The following is a 23005-nucleotide window of genomic DNA, read 5'->3' as shown; positions in this document are numbered from 1 at the left end:
AGACCACATTTGCATTCAATGATGCAGTAATAGCCCTAAAAGTATGTTGCTGTTGTTTTTAAAAAACAAACATTCCTGTAAAAATTTTGAATCTAGTCCTAATTCAGCGGAAGAAACATAATAGATGGAACTAGTATGAACACACACTGAATTACACCAATACATTTCCTCAGTAACGCAATACATTTAAAAATAATATGTGGATGTGCCATCTATTTCCATGCAAGTGTTTTGCCGTGTGCACATTCTCATATAGGCAAGATCATAAAAAAGTTTGAAAATAAAACTATTGTCGAAAATAAAATCACACACTATTGCATGGAAGATCCAAACAAGAAGCTATGGCACAGAAAGGGTTAGTGCTCTAAACTAATTGGGATTTTTTTTTCCCCCAGCAAATTTGGAAATGAACTGAAGCTGCTCCCTGGTGTGAAAGCTGAATCCAGCAGCCACCTGCAGGATCAGCTACCAGCACTGCCAGATGCTACAAAAGCCTTTGATTTCCAGTAGCAATTTCGGCCACATTTAACTCATGTGACATGAACTAAACTGAAATAGCATATTCAATCATTCTTCCCTTCACTTTTTTTTAATCTTTAAATACAAACTCTAGTGTCCTTGCTTTCTATATATGAAACAGCTGCAGAGGAGAGATTCATTCAGACTCACAGCTTGGGCCCGCGTTTTTTTAATGGCTTCCATGATAGCATCCATGTTGAGGTAGCTTTTACTAGTGGGAGCTGGGCCAACACAGACGGCTTCATCGGCCATTTTCACATGGACCTGAAAAGACAAAATGACTACATTTTAATATACATGTGCCAGCCAATGTTTACTTCTATTTCCCTAAGCTATTTATGTTTAAGAAACAAAAGTGGACAAAAATGTCATATGAATACATTGTGTAGATTATATGCACATATAAATCCCAGCACTCAAAATCAGACATACAAGAGAGATAATGAAGACAGGTACACACAGTGCAAATAAGGATATACAACAATAAATTTTACTTTATACTGAAGCACAAACATAAGGACTTTATGCTAAATTCAGTGATATTTAGCGAAGTAATATACACACAAATACAAATCTGAACATAGCACACTGATCATCTATATGTAAATTCAGAGTCTAAAACCATTTTGTTAAATGTAACAGCCTAATATCTTACTACTTAACAACAAACATTCACGGCTAGTTCCATCTAAGCAGGCTCCCCAGGAAGTTGGGGATAATTAGAGTGAATTGAATGAAGGGATGCAGTGGTGTCCCTGCACAGCATCAGGTCAACTCCATGCCCAAATTAAAGCATATGACTAAAGAGTTCAATATCACTACACATGAACCAGAAAATATTGAGATTTTTTAAAAGCAACCTTAGATTCCCAAATCCATTCTGATCCTTTTTCACACAGACTATTGTTAGCTATATTTCCAAGCAAATCTGAGCAATAAGCAACAGCTAAATAAAGTTTCAGAATCAATTTTGAAAATAATGCATGTGCTAAAACAGCTTATTTGTTTTGCATTTTAAAGACACTTGACCTTTTTAAATAAAAATTAGAAAGCATCTGTCACTGTAATAATTAGAAATGGAGAAAAGTCTTCTATTGTTTATATTAAATAAAAAATATTTAAAATATTAGATAATATTCAATGAAGCATTGCAATATAGTTATTTTCATTTTTTTTTTCATTTATAGCCAGTGACAGAGCTAAATGTAACAGAGGAATGGAAGTTAAAATTACATTTAGCAGGAGGTTCTTTTAATGAATTTAAATTTTGTAATAAGCAAAAACATCCAAAAGTCAGACATCTGGAACTATTAAAGAAGCAAAAGAAAATTTAAAGACTTGACACTAAACCTAGTGTTTATTCTTATCAAAAAATATCTAAATAGCTACTGAACATAAATATAGATTTTGATGTTTATTATGTTCAATAATGCAATATTCAAGTTCCTTAGTAACTCCAATCAGCGATGGACAATGCTACCATTCAAATGTTAGTACTGTATATTCTGTGTAAGATTTATAAAATGTTATTGTTTACAAATATATCATTTTTCATTACAATATAAGATACATATGAATCATATAAATATGTATTTTTTAAATTTCTCAGAAATTAGTGTGTATTTTTATTTTTAAAAAACACATCAAGTTTTGTAATGTCTCTCTTCTTAGTCAAAAAGTGGTAAATAATGCTTTAATTTCACTACTCTTTTATATTTTAAAAAAATAGATGTATTCTTAATTATGAAAAAATATTCTAAGAAGCGTGGGAAAGGTATATAACTGCAACATGCATTCCATTTTCCAATTATACAAAAACTTAAAATAATTTTCCCACTATTTTTTTTTTAAAAAAAGATCCATTGGCAATGAAACCATTCAAAAAGCAACCTAAATGATGTAACATTCAAAGCAGGGTTGTCTACTGCATTCCCTTGTGCCCTTTTTGACTGCTGAAACAATTATTTTATTCTGAAATCAAAAGTGATCCTCTATTCATCTCCATTCTGTTATATTAATTCCAACAAATTGACATTTTTCAGAATCAACTTCTTCCCTTCTATTTCATGTGTACCCATCTACAGTCCTCCCTTCCCTTGTATAGAGAGGAGGCAGAGGAGAAAACAAATATTTTGCTAAAATGTTTTTAGAGTTTATTTATATTAGAATTAAAATTTTAAATTCTGCCTTTCCATACTGTGATAGCTTAAAACAAAACAGAATTACTTTAAGCAAAAAAAAAAATAGAAATGTATATTTTGTAATACAATAATTATGCAAATAGCATTCAAAAAGGATAATAAATTATCAGTAAAGTTATGGGACCAGTAAATAAACAAAGTCATGCAAATGGAGAAATAAACAATATTTTAAAATATTAGATAATATTCAATGAAGCACTTCATTGCAACAGTTACAATATTTTCATTTTTTTTTCATTTATAGTCAATGACAGTAAAATGTAAGGTGATAATGGAAGTTAAATTTATATTTAGCAGAAGTTCTTTTGATGAATTTAAATTTTTAATAAACAACATCCAAATGTCATGCATCTGGAATTTTAAAGAAACAAAAGAAAATTTAAAGACTTGAACACTTTAAACCTAGTGTTTATTTTTATCAAAAGATATTTAAACAGCTACTGAACTTATGGATTTTGATGATACACTTTATGTTACAGTATTGCAATATTCAAGTTCCTTAGTATGAATAAATAAAAAATCATGCAAATTTACAAGGTCAAGACACACCTCTCTGTGAAAGCCAGTCCATCATCTAGGCACCATAGTTTCATCCTCCCACTATTTCCTCCCCATCCCCACTTACTGAGGCAACACAAAAGCCCCTGAAATTGACAACATTCAAACAACATTAAAGCAAAAGAAAAAAACTTTGGGAAGAACCAATACCAGAAAGACTCCAAATAGTCAGGAACAAAAAAAAAAGGCAAAAATAGCATCCTTAACAAACATATTGACAAAACTGGAACAAATATGATTTCTTTCACTTTTATGAGCCATGGTGGCGCAGTAGTTAGAATGCAGTGGTGCAGGCTAATACTGCCAACTGCCAACAGTTCGAACCCAACCGGCTCAAGATTGACTCAGCTTTCCAACCTTCTGAGGTTGGTAAAATGAGGGTGCAGATTGTTGGGGACAATATGCTGACTCTGTAAACTGCTTAGAGAGGGCTCTAAAGCACTATGAAGTGGTATGTAAGTCAAAGTAATATTGCTATTAACTAGTTTTAAACCACAGCCTGATCATAGTTTGTTGAAGTTTATTATTCTTTCCAAGGGAACTCCCAATGCAGAAATCCAATATGGAGGTAACAATTGCTATGACTAAATCAGACAAAAATGAACTAATAGATGAACTGGGATATCAAATTGAGTTAGTTGGAAGCACTCTTGCCTACTACTGTCATCTGTACATCCAAACTGATGTTGTTGCTTTTAAACAATTACAATTCTATCAGGGCCAAATTGAATATGATTTACAAGTTGATCAGACACCTCAAATATAATATTTATTTTTAGATGGATTAAACGCTTAAACTAAACTCCCTAACTCACGCTATCTCTGCACCAGTAGATTACAGAATGAAGACAAAACATTTCTATTTACAGCAACCTCCAATTTTAATCTCAGAAGTCAACACAAGAAGTTAGATGAGAGAGAACGTAAATAGAGAAAAGTGATCCAGTGAACTTTTATGATGGAACAGTGGTGTAAACCTAGTTCTCTTCAATCAACAGTCTAACCAGTAAAATACAGAGAATGTTTTAAATTTGACAGCACTAAACAGCAAAAATTATATAAAGGATTTCATAACTCTGGTTTTCTTATTCTTGGGAGTTTAGAATATAATGATAAGAAATCTAAGAGAGAAGAATACAGTTCAATACACACAAATATTTTATTTAAATAATTTTAGATAATAAGGTAAGAATAGGAAGAAATGAATAAAAATACATGATGCAGAAAAAATTCCTTTTCTTGGAAATAGTTGAAAGCATGTCATTTCAACAGCAAAACATTATTTACTTATCTATAATATTTGGAAGTTGCCATAGAAGTTGACAAAATACATAACCAATATAGAATGCAGGATGGAATTTTACCAATGCTCTATTTTTCAGTGGGGAAAATTCCTTTCAATACACTTTAGCATCATTCAAATAAGGCAATTTCTGAGTTTTAATTAATTAAATTTATTTTAATTCATTCAAGTTACTATTCTTAAGAATATACATGGATAAATACAATCCAAGAAATCAACAGATGACATGGCAAATTGATTCAAATCTATATATAAACAACAACAAAAAATTATGATTTCATTCCATGGGAATTTCAAATCTAAATGCCTACAAAATTTGCTAAACTTAAAACTCCAAGATGAAGGATTTCAGCCTGAGGGCTTTGAAAAGTTTGTTAATTTTAAATATTTAACTGAATAAAAATTTTACTTTATAATACTAATTTTTAACTATCACTAGTATCATTAATAGAATCCAATGGAAACCAGAAAAATGACAGCATTGTTAACAGTTCTGGTAACTCAATTCAGAGTCCTGGAAAATCAAATTTTAAATGTTATATTAAAAAGTTAAACGTAGCTCCATAGTTCCCAAAGTTTCTTCGATAGAGCGTCTAGGTAGAAACCACTGCGTAATTTACAGATACTTTACAGATTCTCAAAGCAAAAAACCAATCAGAAGAAGACAATAACAAGTCATATCCATCCTGTAGCAAGACTATTAACAGGATGTATTGTTAATTAATTGATGTATGTATTCAACTTCAAAGCATCTTTAGTTTTTAAAGTAAACTCATTCATTATCTTTTGTAATAGTTGAGTAAAATTTTACATTAGCCAGAACTACCTGCCTTTACTATTTTAAATTACCATTTTTACACTTTAATTAGTTGATTTTTTTCCCATTTGGTAGATGCTTCTTACATGAATCTAAATACCTAATTAAAAAGAAACCCAACACAAAGATCCTTCAGGAGAAATGAATGCTTGGGTCACCCACTGTTCCAGTTATGCAGAGTAGACTAACCCTTGGGATATTCAGGTCTTAAAGCAATGATTCCGACAACATTGCACCACACAATCCGTCTTCATTGCAACCCATTTTCACTTTTCATTCCTTTGTTCTTTTTCCAACATCAAAGGCATGAGTACTGTATGCATTATTCGATAAGCCTATTTTGAACATCAGCTAAAATCTTTCACAATGGAAACTTCGTCAACCTGGCTGTCTTTGTAGCTCACATGTAGCTCAACATTATAGAACACTGAAAGATTCCTCACCATAAAGCTGTTGTATTTAATTTACCCAATGAGCATACTATGCCACAGCAAGACAAACCACAATTAGCTCATCCCATAAAATGAAGTTAAGGCTGTTTCTCGCTCTTATACGCATCAAGGAACAACAAAGTTTTGAATTAAAACTCAATTTAATGCAAATTACCTTCAAATCCACTGACTCAGCTATTAATTACATAAAGAGGTAGCATTGTCAAGCCTTGGTCAGAATACAAATCTAAACAGATTTAGTCATGCAATGTTCAGCACCAGACAATAATGTTGAAATCCAATAGCACTGATAAAGGTGATAGTTCAGAAGAATGGCAGTGTGGATTTAAAAGTGCTTAATACCTATATTAAGATTAAAAAACAGCCTCAATCTTGAGGTGGTGATTCCAAAAAAATTGTACAGACAAGAGATTAATGCTATGACATTTAGGAACAGCACTAAAAACCAGAATTGTTTCTGTTTGACACCCAAGTTTACCCTAAACAAACATACTCACACTTTCTGCTTTTGTTTTGTTTTTTAATATAAAGGTCTACTAATGAAGGAAGCTGAGAGCCCATAATTTCTAAAAGGATATATTGGAATAGGCTTTCTCCCTGAGATGTACCTCACATTGCAATTAAAGGAAACTGAACATACTATTTTAACCTTCCACTTGGGGTACCTGGTTGTATATGGCAGGGACTGTAAACTCTCCTGATTTCTGAAAATTTCTTAAATGTTTTTCTTCGTAAGAATAACATCCAGTTGCAATCCACAGCTATAAAGAGAAATCTGATTACTGCACAAATAGAGCACACTTTCAATATTTCTTGCAAAGCTTTTTCAAAACTTTAATTGATCGTTCCTTCTGCAGAACATCACACTATGACATCATGAACAAACTGTTCTTGAAACATATGACTGATGACCTCATGACTGCACAAATTAACATGGGGAAGCTGCCCAACAATACCATGAACAGCTTTACAGAATTATATCAAGAAGAGGCATGTCTCCTGATCCCAAGAAGCTTATCACAATAATTTCAAAAAAGAAAGTTAATAAAAAGTGGAAAACATCAACAAATGAGGTAGGATATTACAGTATCAGTACAGGAAACATATAACATCAGCCTGTACCCAGATTGGCATCAAAGCACATGCCATACAATTGTAATGTATACAAATTAAAGGAAAAAAAATACACACACGGTGTGAGATTATCATGCTACATCCTTCAGAAAACCTGGGGTAGTTTATTCCCAGCCTCAATAAATTATATCAAACTTCACAGTTTTCCTCCCTTCAAAGTAAAAAAAGTTTCTAAAATTATACATCCATTAGGTCCTGGAGACTCCAATATCAATAAAGTTAAAGAGGGACTCAATAAAAAATAAATTAGGATCAAAAGATAAAACCATTCATATTACCAAGAAAAAGTGGTGTATTATGCTAGGAAAAGGAAACCTTTTGTAACGGGTAAAAAATATTAATTGCCTAAATTTGCCTGAATAGCTCTTCCACTCTTTGTTGTGGGCCTATAGAAAGAAGAGAGCAGAATGCTTTGTGTTATACAAGGAGACATACACACTCTCTCCAGTTTGAGAGATTCCAAGACCACAATTCCTCTTTTAAGAGATGAAAAGAAGTAGCTTTACTGGATGGAATATAACCCATCAATCTGCAAGGGAAGACCTGACATTGGCTTGCTCCCTAGCAAGGCAGAACTACTATGGAGGTCTTGGAGAAGTCCCAAATGCCATATACAGAAGCTGGATTTTAAAGATTAATCAAAGTGTATGTCACACAAAACCATGCTTCTTATTTATAATAGCTAATTATAAGACATAAACACCCAAGTAATATATGCAGACTTGGTAATGGCCATGCATTGTTTGTGCAAGGGATATAGATAATTTGCTTCCAATCACCCTAGAATTAGCCATTTCCCTCTTCTTGTGATAGGATTTAGTTGACATTTGGGTGAACTTTTATACTAAAAGAGGCATACTGGATCAGTAGCTAATGTTCACATAACCATTGTCTTCTAAGCACTTTGACACATTACAAGGGTTAAAAGAATTCAGAGCTCTGAGGGAACATTTTAATTAGTTAATGTTTTATAAAATATAAGTGAAGAGGGGGAGGAATTAACTATGGAAAGCTTATAATTGTTCCCATAGAAGTATGATATTTAATTGAAAAGTAATGTTAAAGATGTTAAGACTTTAATGAATATTAATATTAATGATAGAATTGAATTGGAATGGAATGTTGTTTTAATTATATACATTTATAATTTTTTCTTTTTTTAAGAATACAGCGTGTATTTTAAGAATGCACCAAGCAGAATCTGAATGGAAGTTATGTATTATATTGAATGTTACAACTTTAGGGAAAAGATATAAAGGCGTCATACTCCAATCATTAACTACAGGAGAAATTTTGTTTAATGAGAAAAGATAATAGATAATTGAAACAGGACAGACAAAAAATATAAATACAATGATTTCAATTGAGATGAGATAATTAAAATAGAGAAAATTAAAAGAGGGGAGAAGCTATGCAGAAAATGTAAAATAGTAATAAGATATGGAATAGAATATAAAAATGAGCATGAACCTGAATTTGTGTCTGTACGAAGAAATGTAACCCAGGATTACGCTACTTTCAAAAAAGATGTTTTATTTGTATTTTTTTTTCTCTTTGTGAAAACTCAAATAAAATTTACAAAAAAAAAAAAAAAAGAATTCAGAGCTCTGGGAACCCAAAGATCTTAAACTGTTTATACCCTAGCCATAAGACAAGTCTATCAGGCTTTCCAGTGGATGGAATCCCACAATTCCAGTGCATGTACTCACCCCTTTCCTAAGAGGTCTGTAGGGGACATGCATAAGCGCACCAATGCGCCTACCGTCTCTGTCCTGTTGTTTCTTTTATATTTTTTTATTTTTCTTATATGTATCCATGTATTCATAATTATGTTTTTACTTATACCTATTATCTTGTAAGCAATTGACAAATTAAATAAAAATAAAAGCTCACTAGTCCTTTTAAGGCAACAGAATATAGAGAAATGTTGGTGAACTACTGCTTTCTTAGGACTTAACTAGTACAGCCTATATATAACAAGGGATGAGAGAAGCCCTTCTTCAACTATATCCTAATGACTATAATGCTGCCCACTCTTACCTTAGGTATACAGAGAATTATAGGCCCAAAGGTAATTGTTTAGACAAAGATAGGAAACTTTCAGCAGACATTTTTCCCCTCAGTTCATTTCCACTGAAATACAATTTCACAATTTTGTGAAAAATTGTGGCTTCATTTTAGAGCATTTTCCTATCTTGATAGCAATAACCTTTACTTATGGCTTTCCTTTATACATTTAATTTATTTACAGTCATCATTGAATAAAACTCTACAGATAAAAGCATAATAAAAACCAAATAAATGCCAACATGGACATAGTCATCAAATGGCATTCGCCAAACTTAAAACTTAAAAATGATTCTATCTTGACACCTTTTCAAAACAATGCCAGGATTGCCATTAATCTAACCTCCAGCGGAAGACAGGTAAGGCTGACAACCACCAAATACACTCATAAGCCCCCAAACAATCTCACTTCCTATGAAGTGGAAAACTGCTAAATTTCCATCCAGGATTAGTGTGCTGGATGGGTCAGTTCTGCCAAGATAAAAACAGTCCTGTATATTATTTCCTGATGCACAAGTCAAAACGTAAAGATATTATTTCAAAAAGATGCACATTTTTCATCTGCAAAATATAATTTAATAAGCAAAGGTTGCCACTGATTTCATTATTTGTTTTACGTATATTAATTTAGCACACATTTTTAAGCACATAACAGGAGGACCTTATAACAATATGTTACTTATACCATAAAATAAATAACAGATTATAAGTGACCGAAAAAGGGAAAGTATTTTTAGTAATAAAAATGTCACATTAACACTATAAAAGCTAGACATGATATTGTACTTTCTTTCAACAATAAACACCCACTGAAACAATCATATTATGAAATGTAGATTTTTTTTAAAATTAAAGTGAAAGAAGAAATCATATTTGGGCAGCATAATTTTTAATATATTTGAAAATACGTTAACAATCTAAAAAATGAAAGGTAAAAATCAATAAATACCAGACAAAATTATGTTTTATGAAGTCAGTATATTTTTTAAAATGAAAGTAATAAAAACTTTTTTAAATGCCTGAGTGAATGAAATTTATTTTATTTGACATTTATCAAATGCAAAACTGGAAATAAGCATACCTCACTCAGGAGGGAATTCCAGAGCTGAGCATCAACCAATGATTCCACCATATGGATAGAAGTTTTCCTTAAATATATGGGTCCCATGTTGTTTAAACATTTTGCACTCCATTGAAAAGCAATGAGGCAGCTCTACGAAATTATTTCAAGACTAGTGGAATATTCTGCATTATAGCAATACTGTCAAAATCAGACTGCACCATTTAGAACAACTTTGTGCCATTTAAAACAACTTGAAGTTTGCAGGCATCTTCAGAAATATCAATTACAGACAGCTATGACTACATAATAGTAGGCTCATATACAGTGCTAAATTAGGGTTTGCTCAACCACGGTTTACTGGATAAACCACAGTTGTCTAGCTTCATGATATACATTAAGATAAAAACCATCTACACACCATACAGTGATTTAGAATCCGATAAATTACATTATGGCTTACTATAAAATGAAATCCATATCTTTCTCTCCTCCTAGGAAAAATCCCAGAATATCAACCAAAACTGATATATAAAGTTTTCTACTATAATATATAAACTTATATAGTCTATATAATCTATACAGTCTATATACTTATAGACTAAAACCATCAGCTTGCCCAGGAATGGAGATGGAGCTGATCAAGTAACTGATTTAATCGTGTTATTGTTACCAGGCGGGATGGGGGTGGGGTGGGATTTTATTATCTGATAGATTTTTAACATTTTGTAAGTTGCCCAGAGACACCAATGTTTGAGTTGGGCAGAAAATAATAATGAATAAAATAAACTTCACCACAATTTCAACGAAACTATATTAAGGAGCATCCTAATGACTCAGAACATGTTCTTTCAAAAAGGTTGAAATACTATATTATAACTTAGATTGCTTTTTGGATACTATGTTCACTCAGGACTTCAATTTTTTCAAGAGTTAAGCTTCAATTTACAAACTTTATCTAACCTATTTGTGAAATAAGGCACCAGTTGAAAATTACAACCACTTCTTCTGTTCCAGTTTTTATCCAAGTTATTCTAATCTATGTCATGCAGTCAATCCTTTTTTTGTAAATTGCACATCAATTGGTGTCTATTTTAAACATGCTACTTTTCAGAAAATACCAAATCACTATTCATATACGTGTGTAATTTTAAAACAAAAATAAAACCTTAATTTGACAAAACTGCCAAATGGAAGATTAAATTCTATTCATACACTATTTAGGAAAAATAATGTTTTGGGGCAGACAATGTTCTGTATGTATGTTTGTGTGTCTTATGTACAAATAAATAAAAGAAGCATTCTTATACAAATAAATAAAATGAAATTTTATTTTTCTAACTCATTTTTATTTGAAATTTAAGGTGCATTTTGGAAATTATTAACCATCCTGTTTTTAGATACTTTAAACATCCCACCACACCCTTCTTGGAATCATAAGTGAAATCAAAAAACTACTTTGCAACTGAAAAGCAATTCCAATAATACTGCCACACCTCTTCATTTATTGAAGTTAGAGAAACTGCTGTCAACTGGATAATACATTGTTTTGTCAACTGTAACCAGCCTATCTTCCATAGATCTATATATATATATTGCGTGGTTCAGAAGGCGGGCTGAGAAAATATCTATAGACCCCTCACAGTCCTGGACATAAACTCCTCCCCTTGGCACGCCACAATTGCATATCAAAACAAATAGATACAGTGACAGTTTCTTCCCTTGTGCCATCACTCTACTGAACTAATTCTCACAGAACTGTCTAATGTCTAGGTATCTTTACCCATGTTGTATAGCTGTAGTAGTAGTATTATACTTCTTTTCATCTTTTCTATCCCCTCTTATTGGTATTATTATTATTATGATTATTATAACTTGGTTGCTTTGCACGTACAGTGAGAGCTGCACAAGAGATGTGTGTGTCTAACCATACTTGGCCAAGTAAAGTATTCTATTCTATTCATACAAAGCAAAATTTATCGAAGAATTAAGGTTTATGTATAATTTGCATGAAACTACCAAGAATTACCTGTGCAATCTAACATTTAAAGAAAACTTTAGAAGTCACATACACCTTCTTAAAAAAATGTGTGTGTACACATACGCACATATGTATGTATTACTTATGGGGATATTTTTAAAACAGCACACAGGGCACATACTAAATCCTTTTTCAGGTTAGCAATTTTTCCCTATTTGCTAAATAAAGAAATATTTCCTGGTGGGGCCAAATGATTGGTTTCCCTGTAACTCTAGAGGCCTTAGCTATCAGTCCCTTTAAGAATCTCTGACATTTTAACCTGCTGGGCTCACAGCACCCTGAGGGGACTTTTCTTGCAGTTTTACTTCTGATGCTGCTGACCACTAACACTGACTCCATAGATAATGGATTTCAATAACAATCTCCTACAGGTTAACACTTTTGAGCTGCATTGTGATACAGCTTTAATTAAGTTAATACATGATGGTCACAGTTTGGTAGGAAGTTTTTAATAAGTGCATACAGTAATAAAAATATGTTGGTGCTCATTTGTACAACAGTTTCACTGAAAGTTTACCTACAACTACGAATCCATTGTGTGGATTTATGAGATGTTCGATTTCTTTTTTAACAAAGTAAACTCAATGTGTTAATTTACTAACAAAAATATATACTGACAGTTTCATGAGTGACATGAAAGACATGGTTTTGGCTCTCCTAGGTTTTTACCTGGCTTACAAAGCAGTCAACTGCCCAAGGATTTGAAGCAGGATATGGTTTAGAATACCTTTGGCTGGGAAAGATTAATACATTTATTTGACCCTAGAGCAAAAGTGGCTAATACTAAATAGCTTAATGCAGTGGTCCACAATCCCCAGGGGTCGTAGCCCACTATTGGGCCATGGCCTACTCGGACCCTGGCCATACACAGCTCTATATACACAAGTTGAGCTGTGCGTTCATGAGTGTGTGTGCCGGTCCGCTGCTAGCACAAGTTGAGCTGCGCATGTGCCTGCGTGTCAGTCCACTTCCCCTCTCCCCACCTGCCAGGCCACCAAGCTACAAAGGTTGGTGATTGTTGGCTTAATGAAAAAACAAACTGTATTTTAAAGAATAAACTTATGCAGCCATTTAAAATAATAATAAAACTGTAGATGGAAACCATAATATCATTTCTATAAATAAATTGTGATATTTAATTAATAAAATTAAAGGATTCCAACTGTTATACTTTTACTCGGCCACTGTAGCATTTGACACTGTATGTTTTCAAATGTGGACTTTATAGTTTTTAAGTTTTGATAACTGCTTGCTCACTTACATACTAAACTGAATGCAGAAAATAATTGTCTCAAAATCCCAAACCTTGACAGTCAGTACAGAGAACAGTGTCAGAAACCAGCATGGAAGCTATTTTAATATACTTCTTGATTAACTCATGGCCCATCCACTTTTCCCACAGACATGTACTAACATGTCATAATCGTCATAATTCATTATCCCCACAGCTAACACACAAGCTCCTTGATTAGTACACAACTCCCAGACGAGCATTACTAATACTAAATAATTCCCTTCAGCCTCCTGCTATTAGACTACAGATTCTCCAATTAAATATAATGTTGCTGATTAAACACGTTAACCATCTTTCTGCCAGGAATTCTATTCTCCTTACAACTATCCAAATAAGGGTGGGAGGGATGTCCATACATGGCAATTCTCAAAATACAATGAAATCATTTAATTAAAATCAATATCAACATAAACATTTAATAAGAAAGATTAACACTGGAAAGATGGCATTAAATACAAAAAAACCTGCAAACCTGCTTCTTTAAAAATAGGACAGTAATATATTTGAAAATCAAAAGTATTCAAGGGATGCATAGGAATAGTCCATATTGCCAGAGTAGCAAGTTTAGTTTGATATCCAAATATTGATGTGAATAGGTGAAATCTTCATCAGTGTTAACAAAATTAATAGGTGATAGTGGGCTTATAGTTAAATGCTTGCTGAATTTTGTCTGTGAAGTAATGTAGTGCAGTGCATTGTTTTTGCATGGACTAAGGCTCTTAATTGAAAAGCTTAACAAAACGGCATGCTTTCTAGTTAATTATCATGCTCCCGGAGGCTTATTGTATTTCACTATAAATTGTCATAATTTTTCAGAAGCTGAAATGATTTATTATTTAGGAATATGTTACTTCAGAAATGATTTTGAGCAGGAATTATTTTTTTTACAGCAGTGACAAACATACTTAGTAGCCCTCCCTCTCTAAAAAGCGGGAAAAATGTTTTGATGGATATTTTCACTAACAACACTAATGATATTTCTTGGATGTCTCATTCTGATTTGATTTGCTTTGAATAAACATTTGTTCTTTTCGGCTTGAATTAAATACTAGTGGCAATATTGTATATGTTTTTTAGTGCTGACCACAGAAGCAGCATGATCATGTAAACTTCTTTCAACCAGGATTGCCACAATAGTGGTAGAACTTAGTTTTAGGGAAGCCTTACACTAGAAATGCAACAGCTTGGTCTAAAATATAATTTAAACAAGAGGGAAAGAAAAATATGAGCATGGTGGATAGCAGAATGAAAGGAAAATAAATGTGGTTTAGTCCTTGTTTAAATTGTTTCAAAATAATTTTGAGTCAGAAAGAGAACATTTTATTTCAGAAAATTCAACAGCAATAGCCTAGAAATAACATTTGTGGAATATATAATAGAATGTATAAAGTCTGCTTTATAAGATTAAAGTCCAAGAATAAAAATGTTACTTGGAAAATGTTGAACATCATAATGTGCAAAATGTTATATATTTGTGCAGCAGGTAAGTTGTGGCTCCCACTATGTTCTTTTTCCTCTCGTGTTTGAATATTTTTAGAAAAATGTAAAATGTTATGGAAATTCAACCACCATCTATTGGATTGTATCCAGCAAGGTGACTTGCTGTTTGAAAGAAAATTCCTGGTGTGTATTGTCATTGTAGTTTTAGGATGTAGTAATGAGATTGAGTGGTATCTTGTGTGAGCCCTCATGGATGATTGACAAAAAGGTAATGTGACTCATCATTTATCAAGTTATTATCATGTCTACCCTTTATAATTTATCCCTGCTGTCTGGGGAGGTGGTAAGGACAATATGACTTTGTGATGTCAAAGTAATTAGTGTTTGTTTGTGGTTTCCAGCTGAACAAACTGGAAGCTAACAATCAGGTAAATTAAAATGAAATGTACCAGCATAGACAAAGATGAGAAGACCTCTGGGAAGAGCTTATCAAAATTTCATACTTTTTTTTTTTACAGTTATGTTTTCTAATTGCTCACTTGTACTCACTTGCCATTAATAGCTTCTAATATATGCTGCTGAGGCATCTTGCTATGAGATGATACAGGAATTTAATAAATAAATAATGAGGCCATGCATCATTAACTGCTTTCTCTCCATCGTATTTGTATCAGAACAAACTGTTAGACCTATTAAAGAACAGCTTTAACTTAAAAAAATACTTCATTTAATTATGAGACATAATAAAAGCAACATATGTTAAATAATTATGTATGTTTGGCAAGTTGGACTTTCCAGCTTCAGTTTAGGATAGTTGCCTATGCTGACTCTGTAAACTGCTTTAGAGTGTGCTGTAAAGCACTATGAAGCAGTATATATAAATCTTAAGTGCTGCTGCTATTGCATGAGTGACTTTAGCATTATGGTGGAAGAAAATAAGTTTATGAGAAATTTGTACATAACTAAAGTAGATCATGATAAAAGACAAGCATTTTTATAGAGACTAATTTTACCGGAGAAACTATTATTGTTTCAGGTTATGGTTTTTCACCCCACTTTTCTATTTTTCTGTTCTGTTCTTTATTCCTTGATAATTAGTGTTTCATATGGGGCATTTTGTTTACTCAGTGTCCAATTCCCTCTTTTGGGGGAACGTTGTGCAATAGATTTAGAGGACTCTGGATGAAGTGGATAATCTGGATCTTTTTTAGTTAGATTGTGAACCTGAGAGTGGGTATGGAATAGAAGCGACTTTAGTTGTGCAGTTGGCTGATTTCTGGTGTGGGTGGGATGACGGTGGTGAATCCCACTCTTGTTTGCTTGACTTCTCAGCAGCTTTTGATACCATCAACCATGATATCCTTCTGAATAAACTCAGAAATTGGGGATGGAAAGCATGGGTTGGGCTGATGCACCTCCCTTTCTCTGGGGCCAATTCCAGTCATTGATGATTGGGAAGGAGAGATCCTGAGTTAACCCCCCGCTATGTGGGTCCTATTTAACAGGTATATGAGATCGCTGGGTGAGCTTATCCTTTGTGATGGGATAAAATACCATGTATATATCTGCTGAGTGGCTTTGGGTTTTGGGGCTCTCTGGTTCTAGAACTGCACCATCTCTGGTGCTGGATAGGATAGCATTGCCCCAAACAGACCCCATGTGCAATCTGGCGGGGGAGGGGGTTCTTCCTGGACTCAGGACTGCTGCATAGGAACGGATGGCAGTCATAGCTAGGAGAGCCTTTGCACAACTTTGTCCTCTGCATGATAACACTGAAACAAGAGGCTCATGATCAGGGGTGGGATTCTACCAGTTCGCACCTATTACCTAGAACCAGTTGTTAACATTCTAAGCAGTTTGGCGAACCGATTATTAAAAGAAATTACTGGCCTAATCCTGTAAGGAAGGCAGGAAGGAAACATTCTGCTGTTGCTTACAGAAACTGCTTCTCTGTTAACCCTTATTACATTCTTGGCAGGACTAGACTTCCTGTCTCAGGAAGGTCTCTGGAGTTTTTTTCCCCCTCCTTTGCTGGTACTTTGTGTGGAGTGGCCATTCAAAGTTACAATGGCACTGAAAAAAGTGACTTATGACCATTTTTCACACTTACAACTGTTGCAGCATCCCCACAGTCATGAGAGGCCAGGCGAGGAGATGTGTGCCTCGATGTGAGTGATATTGAGTGGGCCACACCCAGCCAATAACTTGACCACCAAGCCACCACCTAAGCCACACCCACAGAACCAGTTGTTAAAATTTTTGAATCCCACCCCTGCTCATGATCAGTCCTCATACTTACAACTGTTGGAGAATCTCTGTGATTATGTGTTCCAAATTCAAGCACTGATCAACTGGCACATATTTGCAATAGTTACAGCATTCTAGGGTGGTGTGATAACATTTGAGATCTTCCCAAGCTCTGTCTGATATACGAAGTCGATGTGGGAAGCTCGATTTCTTTAACTATCACAACAAAAAAAGCCCACAAAATTGGGGTGACTCAGTTAGCAATTGCATCATTAGCAATGGAAGCTCCAATCTCACTTATGATCATAAATTGAGGATTACCTGTATAGAGCAAACGTCTGAATTTTCTTAAATTTCCCTCCTTTTATAGGACCTTTTTCTCAGTGGTGTTATATTTGGATGTTGTCATATCAGCACTGACTATTACATTCAGTATTAAGGAAAATGATAGGTTTTTAAAAATATTATTCATATTTTACCATGCTCTGCTTCCTATACAGTTAAGTCAGAATTAGATTGGGTTAATGCGTAGAAACTAGTTTTAGTTATGTCACTGTGATTTGAAGCACAGCTTCAGGAAATGGCAGCTTCCTAATCTGGATGGTTGTGTAGCTGTCCCCTCTGCTCCTAAAATAGGGTCAAATAATGATAGAAGAATACTGAAGTTCCTACAGTGAAGGACTGGATTGTAAAAATGTCAGAACTAGTGGAACTGGCAAAATGGACTTATCTGGCCAGGGAGGAAACAAGTGGTTTGTTTGAAAGACTGGAAACCTTTTATGGACATTTTGCTAAAGTAAAATGGTGGTTTATGGTGATTTAATGATTGAAATACATTAATATTAAATAAGGGACTGAAGGGATCTCTGGAAAAATTAAGAGGGAAGAAGATAATAGATTTGTTAATATCTGGTGAGAAGGTTGGAAATCATACTTCAAAACCTTCCTTCTTTCCATCCATCCATCTATCCATTTTCCTTTAGATTTGTCTCTTACTCTGTATAAAAAAATATCAAGATAGTGAAAACACCATACTGACATTATCAATTTTCTTTGGAATCTAATTTATCATGTTCTCAATTTAGCATTAAAACCCTATCAAAAATGAAACTATAAACACTGCTTCAAATAGGTGCATGAAATTCTGATATTAGGATCTAGCTTTTTAACTTTACACTAAATTGTTTAAAAAATGTTTGTTTAAAAATACCTTTATGGTATTGACTTGGCAGAAAATCCATATATACAGTAAGCATAAACTATAATTTCCTTATATGGAGCTTTAGGAAGATCTTGAAGACGCATACAACATCTCTAGTACTACCCGTCTAGTAAAAATATGGTAGAAATTATGTTATATGCATATTAACATCATAAAATGTTCTTCTTTCCAGGCTTCGTAAGATGTTGTCGTCTCTCTCAGCTTTCTAAGCTCTTCTGCTCATACCTAGTATATACCCAGTGTGGGCTTATTGTTTCTATGGTAGCAGTGACATCATAAAGCAGCACTGTATTATCCAATCCCTTGATGGCAATGCTCCCACAAGTGATTTATTTTTTTAAAATGTCCTCTCTTATTTCATAATTACTGCATATCGATATTGAAGAATATGAACATCTATTATTTCAGTTGCTGTTGAAATGTGTAAATTAGCATTAGCACTGTGAGGAATTCAAAGATGTATTTAAGAATAAATATAAACTTTCTATCATGATCTCATCATATTCTTCGTTAATACAATTTTGAATATCGCAACATCCTTTTCAAAATATATTTGACTGAAAAAAAAGGAGTTATGAAATGATATTTCCTTAAGAAGGGACTTTCTATTAAAATGTAGCTTAAATAATGGCAAATATTCATTGAGTATTTGGAGGGATCAACACAGATAATCTAGAAAGTAATGTTATAACAAACAATAGGTACTTACAGCATTTGAATCAACATCACTGTGTATGGCAACTGTTTTAATTCCCATCTTCTTGCATGTTTTAATTACCTAGTCAGTGAGTGAGGAGGGAAAAATTGTTTCTTTTAGTTAAATGCTTTAAGTAAAAATAAAAAAAACTATAAAATAACTACAATTTTGAGATGTTACTTACCCTGCAGGCAATTTCTCCTCTGTTTGCAATAAGAAGCTTATCAAAAGTCTAGTGAAGGAATGAGGAAGAAAAAAAGTATCCTTCATAAATATAATGTAAACAGAGATATTTATACTTACATTTAGTCTCATTAAATGAATAGAAGAATGTGAAATCTAATTACTATATATTAAAAATGATTATTTACAAAATGTTATTATGATTTCATAGAAACAAAACTGATCTAAGAATGATAAATAGACTTAAAACAAACTTGTGCATTTTCTTTTTTAAAACCTTTAGTTAAGCAAAAAAGAACATTTTTTTAAAAAGGAAAAAAGAGGACAAAATTATCACAGAAATGTATATGAATGCATGTGTATGTGTATATACAAAAATATTTACACAACAGTTTCAACAATGAATGCCATATTTGGTAATAATGTATACATAATCTATATCTGTAAGCAATTAATTTGTAAGTTCCAAATAACTTCAGGTCATTGCAATTAGGACAATAAATATACTTTTCTAACACTGAAAGGCTAGTGCAGGACTGTCAAACTCACGGCCCATGGGCCAGATGCATCACACACTGGCCATGCCCAATGCCCGGTTTAGCGAAGGGGGGAAAGTCACGAAATGTGATGTGACGATGCTGTGACAACGTGAATTTGACACCCCCGGACTAGTGTGTTAACACTAACAAAACAGCAAATCTATTGTTTGTATATTCTCTTTTTATAGCCCCATATTCAGGGATTGGGCATTGGTAGAAGTTACCATGAATGCCCTTTCTATCTATGCTGCGAGAGAGCCCAGGATGGGTTGACTCCTTCCTATGATGTCATAGCTGAGTCTGTACTAAGATATAAAAGCCAGCCCCCAAAAGAGACCCCAGCTTTGGCGAAGATACTCGAGACTGAAAGGTGTCTCTGAAAGCCCAAAATAAATACAGAAATATGTCTTACCCTCTCCGGACGAATCAAGGGAGGGTCTGGGCTCTCTCGCAGCACAGATAGAAAGGGCGTTCACAGTAACTTCTACCAACGCCCATTCTCCTCCATGCTGCATCGAGAGCCCAGGATGGGACATACCAAAGCTTGCATGTCCACGGGCGGTTCCTCGTCTGGCTCATCACACCAACTGTGGAACCACTCGTTGAAGCACCCGGCTGCCGAAGGCTGCAGTCGCCGAGGCAAAAGCATCCAGATAGTAGTGTCTGATGAAAGGAGACGGGGATGTCCACGTGGCCACACGACAAATCTCCTCCAAGGATGCTTGGGTCACCCAGCCAGCAGAAGTGGCCGCACTTCTGGTAGAGTGCGCCGTCAGACCTCGGGGAACTGGAAGGGCGACAGCTTTGTAGGCCTGCTCAATGCAAGACCTGACCCACCTGTGCCCCAAGAAAGAAGGGAAAAAGGAAACAAACATGGCTTCAGACTTCCTGAAGGAGGAAGTGTGCTTAATGTATATTCTAAGAGCCCTTCTTACGTCTAGCGTGTGCCACTGCCGCTCTAAGTCATGGTGCGGGAGAGGACAGAAGTCAGGCAAAACAATGTCCTGGGACCTGTGAAACCAGGTGTTAATCTTCGGAATAAATGAGGGGTCCAGACAAAGAACAACCCTATCATCGTGTAAGGAACAAAGGTCCTGTCTGATAGAAAGAGCAGCAAGCTCGGAAACCCTCCTGGCAGAAGTGATGGCAACAAGGAACACTACCTTCAGAGTCAGGAAACGGAGAGACACTGTTCTAAGGGGCTCAAAGGGGGGCTTTGTAAGGGCATTAAGGACCAAATGAAGATCCCTGGAAGGATACCTGTGAACCACCGGAGGGTGCAGGTTGGAAGCCCCTTTCAAAAACCTCCTGACTGAAATGTGATGGGATAAGGAAGGAAGCGAACCCCATGAAAGGACTGAAAAGAGGGCCGCAACCTGCCTGCGTAAGGTGTTGGGGGCCAAACCTTTCTCCAGCCCATGCTGAAGGAAGCTAAGAACTTCTGCCAACGGGGCTGAAGCAGGAGAAAGACCCTCCCTGAGGCACCATCGGGAAAAAAGACTTCCAGGTGGCATCATAGATGCGCCTTGCAGAAGGTTTGCGAGAAGCCAGGATAGTGAGGATGACCCTTTCTGGAAGATCAGCCTCCTCTAGCCGCTGCCGCTCAAGTGCCACATGGTCAGCTTGAACCACTGGGGCTCTGGGTGGAGCAGGGCCCCCTGGTGAAGGGAGATTAGATGGGCAGGGATCCTCCAAGGAGAAGCCACCAATAGGTTGACCAGGTCCGCAAACCAGGGCCTCCTTGGCCAATAGGGAGCCAGGAGGAGGAGCTCCGCACGTTCCTCCAACATCTTCTGAATTACTGCCAGAATGATGGGAAGCGGGGGAAAGGCGTAGAGGAGACCCTTGGGCCATCTGCACCGAAGAGCATTGGTCCCCTCCACTCCCTGGCAAGGAAACCCGGTGAAGAATCTGGTGACTTGGGCATTTTGAGGAGTGGAGAAAAGATCCACCTCTGGTGTTCCGAATCTGAGGGAAAGATCCCTGAATAGAGACGGAGGTATGGAGCATTCTGCCTGGTCGACTAGGCTCCTGCTGAGCCAGTCGGCCTGGGAGTTGTCAACCCAAGAGATGTGGTCCGCCGAGATCGATTACAGGTGTTTCTCTGCCCATAACCCCAGCCGTAGAGCCTCTCTCGTGAGGGCTTTGGACCTCGTCCCCCCTTGCCGGTTGACATGAGCCTTTGCGGCCATGTTGTCCGTAAGGACTAGAACATGAGAGACGGTCACTGATTGCCTGAAATGCTTGAGAGCCAGAAAAATGGCTCTGAGCTCTAGCCAATTTATGGGAAGGGTCTGTTCCAATCTGAACCAAACGCCCTGAGCTATCTGGCCCTGCATATGGAAACCCCAACCCAGGAGGCTGGCATCGAGGGTTATCTCTAGCCTGTCTGGGTCCCTGAACAGGAGTCCACTCCAGATAGATGGGGAATGCCACCAATTGAGAGATCTCCGGATTTGTGGTGGGAGTGGGACCTTGATGGATGAGTGGCTGGTTCCTGCTCGTTGGTAGGGAAGCAGGAACCATTGGAGGGCTCGGGAGTGGAGCTGAGCCCACGGGACGATGCCAATACAGGAAACCATCTTCCCCAGAAGTTTGGACAGCAGCAACAGGGGGACAATTTGATGTTGCTAGATCTGGCTGATTATCTCTGCAAGGCTCTTTCCATGAGCTGGGGACAGGAAAACCTGGCACGACATGGTATCAATGACTGCTCCCAAGTGTTGCAATTTGGTTGTAGGAGAGAGCTGGCTCTTTTTGGTGTTGATGGAAAATCTGTGGCTCTGGAGACAGGACAGGGTAATTTGCAGATCCCGATGGGCTGCAAGGATGGAAGAGGAAAGAATCAAAATGTCGTCCAAGTAGCATTGGATCCTCACTGGAATAGAACACAGAGATGCCACCAATGCTGCCAGAACCTTTGTGAAGACCCTTGGAGTCGATGAGAGGCCGATGGGTGGGGAGAACGAGGGATTACTTAGAGCAACGGAAGGAACGATCCCCTCCCCACCGAAAGAGCTGTTTACCAGTAGGTTTTTGCCTGCCAGATGTTTCCGCCCGTTGGTCTTGGCATTGGGAGTATGGCCTGTGAGAGCGGGGGAAACGAGATGAGGTCTCCGCTCGGAAGGCAGGAGGGCGATAAGGAGCAGGGCGATAGTCGGCTTTCTTCCCAGAGGAAGAGAGAATTTTACGTTTATCTCTGGTTTCGATGAGATAAGGTTCCAGAGCATC

General features: G+C 35.9%; 1 protein-coding gene across 3 annotated transcripts in view; it reads right to left on the bottom strand.

Moving 5' to 3' along the window:
* PCCA (propionyl-CoA carboxylase subunit alpha) overlaps positions 1–23005 on the bottom strand; it is a 228113-nt gene that overhangs the window by 188221 nt on the left and 16887 nt on the right. For all 3 annotated transcript variants that reach the window (XM_087937924.1, XM_087937925.1, XM_026708397.2), the window contains 3 exons: positions 19237–19284; positions 19065–19133; positions 670–783 (listed from right to left, as the gene is read on the bottom strand). In XM_087937924.1, the coding sequence (XP_087794050.1) occupies positions 670–783; positions 19065–19112 (162 nt within the window). In that variant the 5' untranslated portion in view covers positions 19113–19133; positions 19237–19284. The remainder of the gene's footprint in view (positions 1–669; positions 784–19064; positions 19134–19236; positions 19285–23005) is intronic.

This window comes from Pseudonaja textilis, chromosome 8 (genome assembly GCF_049901715.1).
Source record: "Pseudonaja textilis isolate UNSWEBS1 chromosome 8, rPseTex1.2, whole genome shotgun sequence".
In the NCBI taxonomy this organism is placed as follows: Eukaryota; Metazoa; Chordata; class Lepidosauria; order Squamata; family Elapidae; genus Pseudonaja; species Pseudonaja textilis.
The sequence above is the reverse complement of the archived record's forward strand: the minus strand, read 5'-3'. Positions and strand labels throughout refer to the sequence as shown.